Here is an 18,053-nt window from a genome sequence, read left to right on the forward strand (position 1 = left end):
GAACAAGGCATATCCAAGCACGAACCAATTGATGTGTAATAAACGTGTCTAGTAGACATGTGTGATGCCTTATGAATACTGGGATCAAATTTGCTGTGCTTCTCAGGGCGGAAAAGTTAGAGATGGACTTTGGTGACGCCACGAATCTAAAAGAGTGTGTGTGTAAGATTTCTGGGGCCTTGTTTTTCCTCACAGGACCTGCCAGTGAAATGTCTGAAAGCTTCGAATTATAGGAATGTAGCTCTTGGATGAGTTGAGAACCAGCTCAGTCTGTTATTTTTGAGAGTATCTAGAAAGCTTTATTTTTACAGACAAAATAGTTATTCTTGTTTAGTATAAGGGCTATTGAGTCAAGGAGGCGTGAGTTAGATTTCTGCAAAAGCTCAATTTCCTCAACGGTAAAATGGAGTAAAAATGATGATTCTGCTGATTTCACAAAAGACAGTATTTTGTAAGCATAACTAATTTGCACATGGTCAAATATAAATGTAAGCTTTTGGAGAGAATATTTGCTGTAAACTAAAGCTGGGTCATTAGTTCGGTATCGGGTTTCTCAGCCTGGGCACAAATGACATTTTAGACTGAATAATCCTTTGTTTGGAGGTGGGGGTGGATTCGTCCTGTTTATCATAGGATGTTTAGTAGATGTCACTGGCCTCTACCCACTAGATACCAGTAGAGAGACCATCCCCCCACCACAGTCATGACAGACCACAATGTCTCCAGACATTGACAAATGTTCCCTTGTGGGGGTGGGAGTGCAGAATTGCCCCTACTTGGGAATCATTGGTTTAGTCCTATACCTGATGACCTCTGACTCTCCCTGGAAATATCCAGCAACTTAAACTCAATGAGCCCTAAACTCCATTGTCAGCCTCGTTTTTTGTGTGTGTGAGCCTCCACCCCAAGCTGGCTTCTCTTCCTGTGTTCCCTGCCTGGGTTCATTCCTAACTGCCTTAAGTGCTGGGGAGATGACTGTTTACATTTGTGTCTGCATTCAGGGTGTTCCGTAGACATATGTATAACTATATGTGTCCATGTGTGTACCTTGACGTATGACTATGGACATTGTCCGTAATGGTGATGATGAAGCTAACATTTATTGGGTACTCACTAGGTGAGAGGTACTGTGCTAAGTGTTTTACACGAGTTATCATATTTATCTTCACAATATATGCAAATAGGGTTTAGGAATGTGCAAATAGGGATTATTCCCAGTTTACAGATGAGGAAACTGAAGTCTAGAGAAGTTCAGCAATCTGCCCAAAGTCACCCATCTACTAAGTAGTGAGGCAGTGATTCAACCCAGTCAGTCTGACTCAGATGTTCTCTAGTGTCATGGGACAGTAAATAACTTGTCCAGAGCCTGTAGGCAGATACTTAGTGAGGCAGTAAAGAGGTTTCTCAACATCTGAGAATCCCGGGAAAGCTGAGAAGCATTTTCAGAAGGGGTATTTGCGCTGAATAGAACCTAAGGATACCGTCTGCATGAAGGACACCGGGATGCCAGCAAAGCTCACCAAGCAGTGCGTGGAGTTGTGTGGAAGGGGAAGAACTTGAGCCTGTTTCTGATCAGAGCCACAGTGTTGATCAGTGTTTATTCGTATGAACTTTAGAGAAGGAAGCTGTCGCTCAGAAAACTGCCTGCGCTTCACCTAATCGATGGAGGTTTTAGCCAGTTCTCTAGGGCAAGAAAGACCCCCTCACCAAGTGAAGCCTGAGTCCAGTGGCCCCTGGCAGCTCAGAGAGCTGTGTTCAGAAATCACACTGAAGTTCCCAACTGTTAGGACTAAACCAAGCGCGGGAGAATTATTAGTCTTCCCTGCAGCTTCCCTGGCTGACAGAGGTGTGTCCTAGAAACACTGGTGGGACTTTTCCTATGAATAGGCATTGATTTCCATCATTTTTCTCATAGTACGCTAATTGGGAAGCTGTTTTCAAATATATATATATATATATATATATATATATATATTTTCTTTTTTTGTTTTCTTTTCCATTATGGTTTATCACAGGATACTGAATATAGTTTCTTGTGCTGTACAGAGGCAGGCGGACTCTCAACCACTGCGCCACCAGGGAAGCCCTGGTTTCAAATATTTTGATGTCACTGTTGCCTCTGGGCAGGGGGTGGGGGGAGTGAGAGAGTGTCATTTGGGCACGAGAAAACTCCCTTCGACTCTTTACATCTCAATGTGACTTTTCCCCATCATACTGAAAACCAGAGGCCTGGAGACATCTGAGTGAGAAGGCACTCTTCTGCCAATTCAGTGGGCTCCCCCACCTGTCGTGGGAGCTGCTTTTTCTCTCACCCCGTTTTGTATGCTTACCAGGCCAGCCTGATCTTCATGCAGCCGTGCCAGAGCGTGTCTCCTCTGAACAGCAATCAGGGGCCTGTGTAGGTGACTGAGGAGGACATAAGAAAGGTTGTTGATCTCTTGACATGTAAAGACATTCTGTCAAGCAAACTCAGACTCACAGCGACTGAGCTTCTGGTGTGTAAACAGAGACTGCTTAATTACACAGGTCATGTCAATTAGTGTGACCTTAGCGTTTTCAAGAAATTAATCACTTTCTGTAGAGCTCGGCTGTGTTCATATTTTAAGGCAGTATGGAATAAACCTTGTAGAGAATCTGGTACAATCTTTTTTCTTTTCTTTTCTTTTTTTTTTTATAATGGATGTTTTCTTTTGAAATCCCCAGGCTGTGGTTAGGGTAACAAACTTGCTTAAATACAACAGTGGATACAGGCTTCATTCAGTTCTGGCGGGTGTGGGGACATGAGGAGGAAGAGAGTAGGAGGGAAAGCTGTGAATGAAGACAGCTCATGACAGGGAGAATTTCACTGTGACTAAATGAGCCCATTTCTTCATCTTGACACTAAAAACACGCTAATGTCAAAGGACTGTGTTAAAGCCATGTCACAGGTCTCGTTTTTAACTGACAGGAGCTAGACAATTCTGGGTTAAGATTTAAATCCTTATCAATAGCTTTCCTTGTTGGGGCTGGCAGAGTGGGGTGTTGAGGGGAGGAACAAGAATTGGGTACAAGCTGTCATCACAGTAGATACCATAATACCTGGAGACTGGGAAGTAAATTTCCAGGTTCATCTTATCTCTTTAACAAAGTTTTCCATAGGATGTAAATCTCTATCTGTGTATAAATGTTAGCTCTGTAACTACATGTGAACATAAATGTAAGATATCTTTGTTCCTGCATGCATGCCTGCACTCAGTAGTATTTATTGACGTGGGAGGTGGTGAGTGTACCGTGATGAACAAAAAAGACTGAGTGTTTGCCCTAATGAAACTTATATTCTAGTCAGGGTCTATTAGTTAGGTTAATACTAGCTGCTGTAAGAAATAGACCAAAGAATATATAATGGCTCGTGTACAAGAGAAGGTTATTTCTTGCTAATGTAATGGTACAAGGCAGGTGTTCCTGGTTGGTGAGCCGATCTTATACATGAAGTAGTTTGAGGACCTGTGTCTCCACCATTCCCTAGAACCTCGTTATCTCCATCCATCCAGTTGAAGGGTAAAGAGTGCATGCAGGGGGCACGTGGACTTCTTAAACCCTGGTCTTCGAAGTGATCCTTGTCAAATCTGCCCACATTCCACTGGCTAGAAGTCTGTCACACAGCCATGTGTAACCACAGAGGGACCTGAGAGTGTCTAGTTGTACCACCCAAGAAGAAGAGAAAATGGATATATAAGGAACGATTACCATCAGCTGCTATGCTGTGTACAAATAATTACACATCATTAAAATTTTTAATTATTGCTATAAAGGAAGTGAAACAGGATATTATGAGAGAGAATACCAATGTGGGATCAGGGATGGGAACCTACTTTAAAGCAGGTGACCAGGGAAAACTTCTGAGGAGGGGACTTTTAAGCTCCAAGATAAGAGATAAGAATAACTCATCCTAGGGCTTCCCTGGTGGCGCAGTGGTTGAGAGTCCGACTGCCGATGCAGGGGACACGGGTTCGTGCCCCGGTCTGGGAAGATCCCACATGCCGTGGAGCGGCTGGGCCCATGAGCCATGGCCGCTGAGCCTGCGCGTCCGGAGCCTGTGCTCCGCAACGGGAGAGGCCACAACAGTGAGAGGCCCGCGTACGGCAAAAAAAAAAAAGAATAACTCATCCTGAGAAGAGCCAAAAGGATTTTTTGAGCAGAGAGAACAGCAAGGCCCCAATTCATGTTTATCTCACATTTATCTGAGGAGATGAACAATCTTCTTTCACTTACTAATCATTTGGAGCGAGGGGGTAGGAAATAGGAGAAACGACCAGGTTATTCTTCCCAAATTCCCACCAAAAATGTCTGGTCTTTCAAAAATGATGACATGGTAAATGACATTAAAAGGCAACTCTCTGCCCCCTGTTTTTGGGTGAATTCTATAAATTTTGGAGAATCCTCGTTACTTATTCAGAAGCCCACAGTGTATGATTAGAGGATTCTTAAAATATATGCCCAACCCCTGCAGTTTCGGTCTGCTTTTAAAGGCGCTTAAATAAAGAAGGAAGTATTCTTATCCCTTTTATTTCTCTACCACTGTCCCCACCCCCCTGTCTTATATTATTTTGACAAACAGCACATCTTGCAATTAAATTCTTTACCAACAGAACGCTGGGGGCCCGAGCTGCCATCTCTCTCTTCCTACAGAATAATTTCAAGATGCACCATGCTGATTAATTATACTGAAAGCAGCTCTAATGATAGTTTCAGAATATAGGATTAATTCACATAACACGGTAAATACAAATGGTGGATTTTCAACCTGATATATTAAACCATTACGGCTTACTGGGCAAATATGTATTTTGGCATGAGCCTTATGCTGGGCCTTGGCAGAAAATATGTATCACTGAAAAGGAATCCTTATGAATGGGATTTGATGAGTGGTAGCTCTTCACTAGGGGGAAATAAATTCCTACATTAAGTACAGTTGCTATTGAAAAAAATGTAAAATACATTAAACGATAGATGTCAAAGTGTTTGGTTTGATCAGTGTTGCCAATGGATATTGGTTCTGAGGATGCCTATACTTACTGAGACTTACCAACAGAAGGTATTCTTATATTCTTCCACTTTTTAGGTTGTAACTTATAGAGCTCTTAGTATGTGTGAGACCCTGTACTAAGTGTTTTACATATATAATTTTATTTATTTTTCTACCCTTTTCTCCTTGTTTACTTTCCTCCAAATGGGCACATTGGCTGCCTTTCTCTTCCATCATTTCTCTTCCCCAAATATACTAAACTCATTCCTGTCTCAGGATTTTTGCACTTGCTATTCCATCCCCCTGGAAATTATTCTGCCATATCATTGAGTGGCTGGATACTTCTTATTACTCAGATTTCAGCTAACATGTCACTTCCTTAGAGAGGCCTTCCTAATCATCCACTCAAAAGTAGCTCGCACCTAGGCGTCACCCCCCCTCTCCTCATTTTATCTTCTTCTTGGAACTTGTCACATTCCAAAATTTTCTTTCATTGCCTATTTATTTATTGTCTGAAAACCCTTTTTTATTCCCAATGGGAACTAAGCTCTTGATGGGCGAATACTTTGTCTTGTTCATTGCTGCTTCTCCAGTACATAGAATAATGCCTGGCACTTATTCCTATGATTAAATGACTTATCTAAGGTTACAGACTGGTAAATGATGGAGTCGGGGTTCAAACTCAGCACTGTCTGACCCTGGAAACTGAGCTGATGACTAATATGCTACTTTCTTTCTCCCAGTTTCCATACCTGTGTGCCACGGTCCCATCGGCAGAGAGCACGCATGGCAGTTCTGTTACGTTTGGGCTTACTGCTACTTAAAATGGCCAGTGGGAACACATAAATGGAGAGCACCAGTTAAATGCCAATGACACCATCAAGAGTCATCAAAAGTATCCTGATCCAGAGAGAGAGAAACTAGGTTCAGACCAATGATGAGCTTTTTATGTCTACAGTGTGTCACAGTTCAGGAGACAGAAGCTGAGTCTAGTTTCCAATAGTCCAAATTAGTCTAGGACAAGAATCTGAGGATTTAGAAGTGTCTGTTCTTGTCTTACTGTTAAAAGAAGAGCGATTTTTGCCTTGAGCCTTAAAGGGCGGATTTAATTCAGCTACTCGCTCCCTCACTCCTGCAGTTCCACTCTGTTACATCCTGTAGGTTTATGCGTCCTCCATAATTTTTAATGAGTTATTTGGGCTCTTTCAACCAGATAGAAACTAGCAGTCAGGCTGGTTTCAGAGAATATCTCGTTTCATATCAGTCAAGGATATTTTAAAGGACAGAGTTAATGAAGACCCAACTGCAGCAGACCATTTTTATGTAAATAATACCTGAAGTGTGGTCAGCCAGATAGACACAGCGAAGTGTACTGGAAGAGACCAGAAGCAGGGGAGGGGGGGCCTAAGCCAGGAGCTTGTCTTGAGAGGCCAGAAGCTGTTGGCGAGACAAGTGGACCTGGAGTCTGAAGTTTCCCTTCGGGTTTGCCTCTGCTCTTAATTTATCCTATGGCCTTGAGGGTGTTTTTAATCTCTTGGACCTCAGTTTTCCAAGCTGTAAAAGGAGGCATTGGACAAATTTGCAGTATCATAACTACTAAGGACTCCTTTTGTGATTTTCTTCTACAGACGTCTTGTGGTGACATATTTTTCAACGTAATTTCATTTATTGAGTAAGAATCACACTCTATTTTAAAATTAGTCAAAGCGACGTGAAACTGCCAATTTAGAGCTTCTCATGTGCATGAGATAACCGTGTTTCCACATAGAACTGTTATGATCCCACATCGATAAAGGAAGGTAACTGAATATTTTGGTATGCATCCTTACTATGGATGAATTTAGGGTGCCCTCTCTGAAATGTTGTCCCCAGTACAACATTTGAAAACTTGTAGTTGGAAGCCACTAGATTGGCTGACCTCTTGGGTCCCTTGTGGCTTGTTGGAGGAGACTATAAAGAGTAGTTCAGTAGACAGGTTGGATGTAGAATGTGGGCTGTGTGAAGTAGAGGGTAGAATTTTGATCAGTAGACTTTATTTTGTAGAGCAGTTTTAGGTTTACAGAAAAATGAGGGGAAAGTACAGAGAGATCACAAATACTCCCTTAATACCCCCTCCCCAGTTTCCCTTATTATTAACACCTTGCATTAGTGGGATACATGTGTTACAATTGATGTGTCAATATTGATATACAATATTGTTAATTATTAATTAACATCCATAGTTTACACTAGGACTCACTATGATGTACATTCTTTGGGTTTATACAAACTCATGATGTTATGTATCTACCATTACAGCATCATATAGAATGGTTTCATTCCCTACCCACCCCCCAAATCCTCTGTGCTCTACCTATTCATCTCTCCCTCCCTCTTCGCAAACTCCAGGCAACCACTGATCTTTTTACTATCTCCATAGTTTTCCCTTTTCCAAAATGTCATATCGTTGGAATCATACAGTATATAGTCTTTACAGGTTGGCTATTTTCATTTAGCAATTTGCATTTAAGGTTCCTTCATGTCTTTTTGTTCCTTGATAGCTCATTCCTTTTTTAAAAATTTTATTATTTTTTATACATTTTTATTGGAGTATAATTGATTTACAATGTTGTGTTAGTTCCTGCTGTACAACAAAGTGAATCAGCTATATGTATACACATATCCCCATATCCCTTCCCTCTTTTTTTTTTTTTTAAATTATTTATTTATTATTTATTTATTTATTTATGGCTCTTCGTTTCTGTGCAAGGGCTTTCTCTAGTTGTGGCAAGTGGGGGCCACTCCTCATCGTGGTGCGCAGGCCTCTCACTATCGCAGCCTCTCTTGTTGCGGGGCACAGGCTCCAGATGCGCAGGCTCAGTAATTGTGGCTCACGGGGCTAGTTGCTCCGCGGCATGTGGGATCTTCCCAGACCAGACCAGGGCTTGAACCTGTGTCCCCTGCATTGGCAGGCAGACTCCCAACGACTGCGCCACCAGGGAAGCCCCTCCCTTCCCTCTTGAGCCTCCCTCCCACCCTCCCTATCCCACCCCTCTATGTCTCACAAAATACCAAGCTAATCTCCCTGTGCTGTGCGGCTGCTTCCCACTAGCTATCTATTTTACATATGGTAGTGTGTTTATGTCAGTGCTACAGTCTTACTTTGTCCCAGCCTCCCATTCCTGCCCCGTGTCCTCAAGTCCATTCTCTACATCTGCATCTTTATTCCTGCCCTGCCACTGGGTCCATAAGTACCATTTTTCTAGATTCCACATGTATGCATTAATATACGGTATTTATTTTCCTCTTTCTGACCTACTTCACTCTGTATGACAGACTCTAGGTCCATCCACCTCACTACAAATAACTCAGTTTTGTTCCTTTTTACGACTGAGTAATATTCCATTATATATATATGTGCCATATCTTCTTTATCCATTCATCTGTCGAGGGACATTTAGGTTGCTTCCACGTCCTGGCTACTGTAAATAGTGCTGCGATGAACACTGTGGTACATGTATCTTTTTGAGTTATGGTCTATGCCCAGTAGTGGATTTGCTGGGTCATATGGTAGTTCTATTTTCAGTTTTTTAAGGAATCTGAATACTGTTCTCCATAGTGGCTGTATCAATTTACATTCCCACCAACAGTGCAGGAGGGTTCCCTTTTCTCCACACTGTCTCCAGCATTTATTGTTTCTAGATTTTTTGATGATGGCCATTCTGACTGGTGTGAGGTGATGCTTCATTGTAGTTTTGATTTGCATTTCTCTAATGATTAGTAACGTTGAGCATCTTTTCATGTGTTTGTCGGCAATCTGTATGTCTTCTATGGAGAAGTGTCTCTTCAGGTCTTCTGCCCATTTTTGGATTGGGTTGTTTGTTTTTTTGATATTGAGCTGCATGAGCTGCTTGTATATTTTGGAGATTAATCCTTTGTCAGTTGCTTCATTTGCAAATATTTTCTCCCATTCCATAAGTTGACTTTTTGTCTTGTTTATGGTTTCCTTGCTGTGCAAAAGCTTTTAAGTTCCATTAGGTCCCATTTGTTTATTTTTGTTTTTATTTCCATTTCTCTAGGAGGTGGGTCAAAAAGGATCTTGCTGTGATTTATGTCATAGAGTGTTCTGCCTATGTTTTCCTCTAAGAGTTTTATAGTGTTTGCCTTACATTTAGGTCTTTAATCCATTTTGAGTTTATTTTTGTGTATGGTGTTAGGAAGTGTTCTAATTTCATTCTCTTACATGTAGCTATCCAGTCTTCCCAGCACCACTTATTGAAGAGGCTGTCTTTTCTCCATTGTATATTCTTGCCTCCTTTGTCAAAGATAAGGTGACCATATGTGTGTGGGTTTATCTCTGAGCTTTCTATTCTGTTGCATTGATCTATATTTCTGTTTATGTGCCAGTACCATACTGTCTTGGCTACTGTAGCTTTGTAGTATAGTCTGAAGTCAGGGAGCCTGATTCCTCCAGATCCATTTTTCTTTCTCAAAGTTGCTTTGGCTATTTGGGGTCTTTTGTGTTTCCATACAAATTGTAGAATTTTTTACTCTAGTTCTGTGCAAAATGCCATTGGTAATTTGATAGGGATTGCATTGAGTCTGTAGATTGCTTTGGGTAGTATAAGCTCATTTCTTTTTTTTTGCTGCATCATTCTCCATTCTATGGATTACCAGTTTGTTTATCCGTTTACCTATTGAAGGACATTCTGGTTGCCGATGCCTTTTATTTAGTCAAATTTTTTTTATGGATATAATCATAGATTCACATGCAGTTGTTCAAAATTATACAGAGGGATCCTGTGTATCCTTTACTCAGTCTACCCTTATAGTAATATTTTACAAAACTATTGAGCAATATTACATTGTACTGTACAGTATTCATACAGGATATAAACATTGATACAGTCCATCCATGTTATTCATATGTCACTAGTTTTACTTGTACTCATCTGTGTATGTATGCTTTTAGTGCTATAAAATTTTATCATGTGTAGGTCTGTGTATCTATCACCACAGTCAAGATATTGGATATTTCTGTCCGCACAAGGATCCCTCCTGTTGTCCTTCTATAGTAGCCCCATCCACCTTCCCTCTGTCCCTAATCCCTGGCAACCACTACTTTGTTCATTTCTAAACTTTTGCTATTTCAAGAATAAATAAATAGAATCACGCAGTGTACTAGTTTGCTATGATTGCTGTGACAAAATACCACAGACCAGGTGGCTTAAAAACAGGAATGTATTTTCTCAAAGTTCTAGAGGCTGGAAGTCCCAGCTCAAGGTGTCAGCAGGTTTGGTTTCCTCTGAGGCCTTTCCTTGGCTTGCAGATGGCCACCTTCTCCTCACATGGTCTTTCCTCTTTGCATGAACACCTTGTGTGCCCAAATTTCCTCTTCTTATAAGGACACCAATCAGATTAGATTAAGTCCCCCCCGAACAGCCTCATTTTAACTTAATTACCCCTTCAAAGGCCCTATCTCCAAATACAGTCACATTCTGAGGTTCTGGGATTAGGACTTCAACATATGACTTTTGTGGGAGACAAAATTCAGCCCATAATATGCAGTATGTAGCCTTTTGTTATTGGCTTTTTCACTTGACATAATTCTCAGGAGAGTCATCCAGATGTATCAATAGCTTGTTCCTTTTTATTGTCGAGTATTATTCCATGGAATGTTGCTTAATGCCTTTTTATTTCATGTACTTCTGGCCAATGCATTTCATGCCTCATTATTAAGGGCTCTGAATTAATGCAAACAGAGAATAAGCTAAACCCCGAGGTAAGGAAGCCATGTAATAGACCAACTTTAGCACTAATTTCCTTACACTGAATTATCATATATTAGCATTGAAAACCAAGATTTATAATTTTAAAATCATTATTCAAAATTAAGTTGCTAAAGTGGTTATATTTTAGAGAGAGGTACTGCCTACCAAAATATTCTAAATTTAAACAGTGAAAATATTTTTATGATTTAATTTTCCCCAGCGCTGTATTTGTTCTAGAAATATTTAAAGACACAGATTTCAACTCTTTTTGTTGCTTCTGTCCTAACCCCGTCTTCCACATGAGCTGCTACTTTTGTTAATGTGATCTGCCACTCATGACTGAATGTAGCTGCTTGTGTCTTTCTGAAAATCTGCTCATGAGACAGAGATCATGCTTCATGAATCTGAGATAATATAGTTGGGACATACAAAGTCTCCGGCTTGATAGGAAGGGAAGAGGGACAACCTAAGGAATGATAGCAAAGAAATAATTACCAATAAGAAAACTCTCAGAGAACCCCTCATTCAAGTGAAGTATTGGGGAAACTAGACTGCATTGATAAGATGCAGAAAATTTATGGACTGTTTTCAAAGCTGTAAGGTTTTATTTCATTTCAAGCCTAGAATGTAAAAGGCCAATAGGAAGATGGTTTATAGAGAGCAAAATTACATAAACCATTGAAACTTGCAATTCACAAGAGGTCTAAATTATATGATTATATATCATGAGCACGAAGGTCTTTAAATTTGTAAGATTTCAGTGTTAAACTGATAGAGCAGTGAATGTAGAAGAAATAATTTCTGCAACCTTGTATTTAAAATAACAGTTTATAGGCTCTTGAACTTTTTGACGAGATCACCAACAAAGCAACAACTATGCTACCACTGCTAACGTTTGGTCTATAAGAACTGGATACCATGCTAACCACTTTAAATAATATAAGCCTCACAGTAACCTTATGAGTTAGGTACTATTATCATTTCCATTTGAGAGGCAGGGACACTGGGGCTTAGAGAGGTTAAGTTAAGCTGGCCAAAGACAATATCAGCTAGGAAAGATTGAGAGTCAAAAGTCATAAATTTTGTGTTGAATTTTTTCTAATTCTAAATAGATGGGGGTAGATAGTAAAAGTAATAACCTTCAGGGAATTTAGATCCAGGATATAACAGAGAAAATTTCTGAACCACTGATATGAGCCAAGAAGTCAGAAACTTCATTGTAAAATCCCCAAAGTCTGTGGGTACCTGTGGACTTCCCTTCGCCCTTTTTATCCCCTCACCTGGAGGGTTGGTTGCAAACAGAAGATACCAGGGAACACACTGGGTATTCATCAGCACATCTCTGGATTGCTATACTAAAAAGCCATGCCCCTTCCCCAAATAGAAATTTACTTCCAAAAAATACAAGGATAAAAATATATATGTATATGACCCTAAACATGTCCATCTGGCTTAATACTTATTTCAGGAGGAATAAATTGGGCATCCTCATGAATAAGTTGGAACAATTTATTTCAAAACCATTCTGTAGGGCTTCCCGGTGACGCAGTGGTTGAGAGTCCGCCTGCCGATGCAGGGGACACGGGTTTGTGTCCCAGTCCGGGAGGATCCCACATGCCGCGGAGCGGCTGGGCCTGTGAGCCATGGCCGCTGAGCCTGCGCATCCAGAGCCTGTGCTCCGCAACGGGAGAAGCCACAACAGTGAGAGGCCTGCATACCGCAAAAAAAAAAAAACAACAAAAAACCATTCTATAGCAGCACTGTCCAGTAGAATATTCTGCAATGTTCTATAACTGCCCTATTATAGTGGCGTCCAGCCACATGCAGCTACTGACCACTTGAAATGTGGCTGTGGAAACTTGGGAACAATGGAATTTTAAATTTTACTTAATTTAAAATGAAACAGCCACAGGTGTGATTACTGTATTAGTGCAGTTCTAGAGAGTAAAGTTTTAATTATAACAGATATCATAAAATTCTAAATATACCTGTTCCTCATCTTACCCTGGGTCAGGGGAGTGAGGAAGGAGGTTGAAAGGGAAGGGGTGGTTGAGTCCAAGTGTAAAATCATTTTCCATGTTTATCTGTCTCAAATTCAAGCTGGGTTTTGTTGACACAATTTGGGAAGGTGGAAGATTTGGCAGGTCCATCTGTCCCTTTGCCTGCATGAATGTGTCAGCACCTCATTAATCTTGTGTTTAAACTGTACAGGCCCTTTTCCTTCTTACTATAGGCTTATTTTTAAAGGACTTTTCAGTGCTCCCTTTGCATCTCACCATTAGATTTTTTTTTTATTTACAAGTTGCTCTGTGGATTAATTGCAGCATTTATTTTATTTAACTATATCCTGATCATTTCCAAATTGGAATGAGAGAAATTTTTTCAGGGTAGGGAAGTTAAAATGTGTTGTGTTACGAGTTTTTGAGAAACATAATAGGTGTTTATTTTCTAGAAATTAAAGGCATGAGGGTTCTCTGTATCATCTTTCTCCAATTGTAACTGGTCTTTCAATGAAATGATCTTACTGCACATGTGGTCTTGGTGATCCTTCTCTTACCAAGAAAATAAAAACATATAGGGTGTAGTTTTCTTTTTTTTTTTCTTAACCGTCTCGATAGTTTTGTTCAATGTAGGAATTAGATGACAGGGTCTTTAAATGATACTGAATATTTTAAGCCTGTAGCACTCAGTCTTACAGGTGCACAGTGGATTGTCATTGCCTTTTTTTTTCTTAAGACAGACATCTAGAATAACCACTTTCTGTATTTCCTGACACTGCGAACAGATACCGTTTGTCATTCCTTTTATAGTTTCTTCAGCTAACGACTCCAGTGACCACTCAATTGTGGTCTTGCAGTAAATCAAAATTTCTCTGAAAGACCCAGCTCTGTTACATAATTGTAAATGCCCCACGAAGTCATCTTCTTAACTAAAAAGAAAAGTGAGTTTCCGTTGCTTTAAATAGTATGGACTCTGCCACCGCTCATAGTACTTTTTGAAAATAAAAGAATAGAGAACTTTCTTCTCCTCTCCCTCCTCCTCCTTTTCTTCCTTCTTCTTTTAAATTAACCTACAATTGATGAGACATACACAGAAACTTCAGGCTGTCACATCTGGTTGATCAATCATGAAGAAAGAGAAAAACCACTTTGCAAACTGCTGCTTCAAACTTACTGCATCCTTCCATGAATGACTTGCCCTGGCTGGAATTTCGGGTTTCACAATGACTAAAGAGAATACCCTGAGTCCCTGAATGGACTCTCTTAATTGTTTACTTTGCATTTTAACAAAATAGAGATAAAAAATAAAATCAGGCGAGGCTCCAAGTCCTGGTTGTGGGGGGGGCAGTCAAGGTGAAGACCCTGAGGGAGGGTGGAGGGGATCCCACAGAAGCCCTCCGCAGCAGTCATCCCTGGGAGACCCCACGGCAGGATGGCCACAGTGTTGCTTCATGGGTCTGAGAAATACTAGAGCCTTGATAAAAGGAGCAGGGCCTTGGGTCCGCAGAGGGGAGGACCCGAAGGAAAACAACAACAAAAAATTTGGTTGCCATCTTGAAGGCAAGGGGGAAGGAAATCCGCCATATTTTGCCAGGATGCCTTTAGGTCAAAGAGGGGACAGTGGAACTTTTAAGTATGGCAACCATTGGTGGATTGGGGGCAGGGTGCTTTGCCAGGCAGGGCTTACGGTTCCCAGGCCTAGCATTTTCCCCTCTGCCCAACTCAGGTGATGAAATCGTAGCATTGCACAAGGCTCTAGAAGTCAGGGTCCCCTTTCCCCAACTTGGAGAAAAGTCTTCCTCAGAAACTGGGGCCTCAGTATGTGCCAATCCTCGTAAAACGTTTCACCTCTTCGGGGGCTTAGGCGTCTCAAAACCAAGAGCAATTAAAGCACGAGTCTTTCCAAGCAACCGGGGAATTGAGCAAAAATAAATCAGAAAACCTCAGCCTTGGCTCTGGAGGTTCGCCTCATTATGAGAGCAGATCTATTAGCCCTCTTGCCATTGTCTTTCATTTCTCAAGTGAGGTGATTCTAATTAAATTAATCTGCATGTCAATCTATCGGTGATCAATCAAAGAGCCTGAGGTCCCCCCTGTGCTGCAGGGTGCTTGCGGCTGACAGGGGCTGATAATGGAGGAAGAAATAAACTGTGGAGCAAAGTTAATTAGTCAACATAATAGGTGGATTAAACGGGAGCCGGCTGATTGCTGTTTCCCATGTCAGAGCATGAGGTGGGTGCTGAAGCTGCAATTACAGACAATTATTATATTTGGTTGTAAGAGGTCGCATGAATAAACATATCTCTGTGGGGTTGGGTTTTAATCCTCTTACCCATTTAATATAAGGAGAACTGTAGGTCATTTTGTCTCAGTGTTTTAGTCAAAGTTCTCTGAGAAAACACCTTTGCCTCTGTCCTTTCCGTCAAACTCCGTTCAGTCTGTTTATGAGACCGCCACAGTAGCTGAATGTACCTTGGGCCAGGGGTATCTTTTTTCTTTTTTTTTTTTTTTTGGCTTTGAAACACAGCTCTAAGTCCCTTGATTAGTGTGGATTTTGGGGTGGTGGTGGTGGTGGTGATGGTGGTGAGGGGGGCTTTGGTCTGATGTCTGATTAACTAAACTAATGTAGTAAGAAAAAAAGTACAAGAAACCCCAAAAAGACACCCAGGAGAGAAAGCTTCATCCCAGCTCTCACTGAAACCTCTCTTTTTCATTTCTCTATCCCCTTAACCCTGACGCAGTGCTGGGGGGAAGAAATATTTTAAAGATTCAAAAGATTTTTATTTGCATGATCAACTGTGATATCTGCTTCAGTGTCTAAACTGTAGGGCAATTTAGGTGAAACACAACCACCCTTGTGTAAAAAAAAAATATGCTAATAAAGATCTTCCTGTTAAAATTATGGTTAACAGTGTACCTTCTGCTGTATAACTATAAACTGTGCAATTTTACTTAAAACTGCATCAAAAGCGTTCCATGCCAAAGACCCACTCATCAATAGCTCCTCTTGTTAGACTTGTACAGCATAAGCACCAGTTATTATGTGAAATAGCTATGCAATTTTCTTCAGCTCCCAGCTGTTATTTATTTAACTTGAGTTTATTACCCTCCATGCTTTTATATTAAAATGTTCCTTCGTTTCTCTCTTCTGTCTCCAGGTCGTGGTGTCTACGACAGTCAATGTGGATGGCCATGTCCTGGCAGTCTCTGATAATATGTTTGTCCATAATAACTCCAAGCATGGGCGGAGGGCTCGGAGGCTTGACCCCTCGGAAGGTACGCCCTCTTATCTGGAACATGGTAGGCGAATCATTTTCATTGGTTGGCATTGCTACTTTAACTGTGCATTTATTTGGTTTCTTTCTTACAACTCCACCACATGTTCTGCCCCTTTTCAAATTTCAAATGTCCTGTTGAACAATATTGATGCTGAGTATTTAAAGACAGGAGGATGTCTTTGAGGGCCAGCCTTTCTTGTTGCATAGCTCCCTACCCTGGAAATGGCTGACACATCCTTCCTTCAGGTTGAAAGACAGAGGGAGACTGGACCCCTGCTTTATTTTAAGCTCCCACTTGATTAAAAAATAATGAAAGGCCAAAACAGGGCAACAAAAATCATGATATATTTTAAGTTTATGGTTGACCTGGTTGTATAATGAACTTCACTGTCTTTACAGTCCTGCTGGTGTAAGCTCTGTGACTACATACTTAACTTCATTTGGAGATAAGGTCCGAAGTCTAGGTTGGAGGTGTTTTCTGAATATAAAGTCCAAACTAAATGTCCCTCCCATGCCCTGTGCACACCCCTACCCTCATTACCACATGATACAGCCTGCTTTATGTAGGTAGAATTTGGTGGGGAGAAATCACATTTGTCTTGGTTTTTATGGCTAATGAGCTGAACCCTTGAGTGGACTGGAGGAAATCAGGCAAAAAATTGAACCAAGGAAAGTAAATGCCACTCAAAGGAACTATAGGCTGGATTTAGCATATGTCCAAATGTTTCTGTGCTGCATGTATATATAATGTATCCCTCTGTTCATCCATCCATCCATCTACCCACCCAGGACAGTGACTGAGACTCTACTGGATATCAATCAACATGGTAGATTTTCTCCAGTCTCCTCAAATTAAACTCTTAACTCATTTCCCCACTTCACTTTCCAGTTTGCTAGGTCATCCAGATTCTTTTAAAAACACTATCACACAAACTACCACCCGATTGTCTGATTTTTTGATGGGCCATGAGCTGTCTGTGATATAGTTCATAAGGTAGAAAACTCCTCTCCCTGTCAGCGTCCCAATTTAATAAACACACCACTGTCATCATTTTGCCTGATTTTTCCCCCTGCAATTAAGGAATACACAAAACTGTACTTTTTTATTAATTAGCCAGGTGTAACACTCTTAGAAGGGATTCTTTACCAATCCAGTGTTACAGTCTTCTTAAAATAAACCATCGTATTCCAAAAGCTACTTCTTTATGGTTTCATTAGTGCTGAGATGTATGGATATTACTTTTTGCAGGAGGCCATTTGGAACACCTGCTCGTGATTACATTCCTAGTTCCCTTTCTGTACTTAAAATTATTCTAATCCTCACTTTACAGTAATGTTGCCTTTTAATACCCTTGGAGTCACTTCAGGCATTGTATGATTAGAGGTATTTAGGTGAAAGGAAGAAGGAAAAAATAGGTAAATACTCAGTCGGTACAATTTGGACAGCACTAGCTTAAAAGCTAAAGTCTTGTTTTCGACTATGACTGGTTAGTTACTGTCGTGTCTGGGAACAGACTTGACTGTCATTTTGGTATCTAACAGTCATGGATTCACAGTTTCAAAATGTGCTCCAAGTGCAGACCACATCCAGCTCCCATGCCTGCCCTTGGGAAGGTCGTTGGAGAGCACACGATGCCTTGTAAATCATCCCTCCACCAAAAAAAAAAAAAATCCCAACACAAACCAGTAAAAAACAACCAGCTAGCCAGGACGCCTCTAGGGCTTGGCGGTCAGGAACATTATTTGACATCGTGATGTGGAGGAAAAAGAGCCTTGAAATAGGAGCCGGGAAACCAAATTCAGGTCTGAGCTTCATTTCTGGCCTTTGTGTGACCTTGGACAAGTCGACTTACCTTTTGGGGTCCTTAGTTTCCTTCTTGGCAAAATGAAAGGGATGATCTGTAGGGGGTAAAAAAAAAAAAAAAGAAATGTGTGCCTTGGGTGGGGGCAGGTCACGTGCACGGGGGAAGTGGGCTGGGTGGAGACTGCGGAAGAAGGACAAGTTCATGCTCTGCCGACC

General features: G+C 41.0%; 1 protein-coding gene across 5 annotated transcripts in view; it reads left to right on the forward strand.

Annotated features, from left to right (window-relative positions):
- The window catches only part of EBF1 (EBF transcription factor 1), a 449,793-nt gene that overhangs the window by 307,975 nt on the left and 123,765 nt on the right, over positions 1-18,053 (forward strand). For 4 of the 5 annotated variants that reach the window (XM_024760167.1, XM_024760169.1, XM_024760168.1 and 1 more), the window contains exon 8: positions 15,914-16,055. In XM_024760167.1, the coding sequence (XP_024615935.1) occupies positions 15,914-16,055 (142 nt within the window). The remainder of the gene's footprint in view (positions 1-15,913; positions 16,056-18,053) is intronic. The other variant, XM_024760171.1, reaches the window with a different exon arrangement.

The sequence above is a fragment of the Neophocaena asiaeorientalis genome, unplaced genomic scaffold, assembly GCF_003031525.2.
Source record: "Neophocaena asiaeorientalis asiaeorientalis breed wild unplaced genomic scaffold, Neophocaena_asiaeorientalis_V1.1 scaffold336, whole genome shotgun sequence".
Taxonomy (NCBI): Eukaryota; Metazoa; Chordata; class Mammalia; order Artiodactyla; family Phocoenidae; genus Neophocaena; species Neophocaena asiaeorientalis.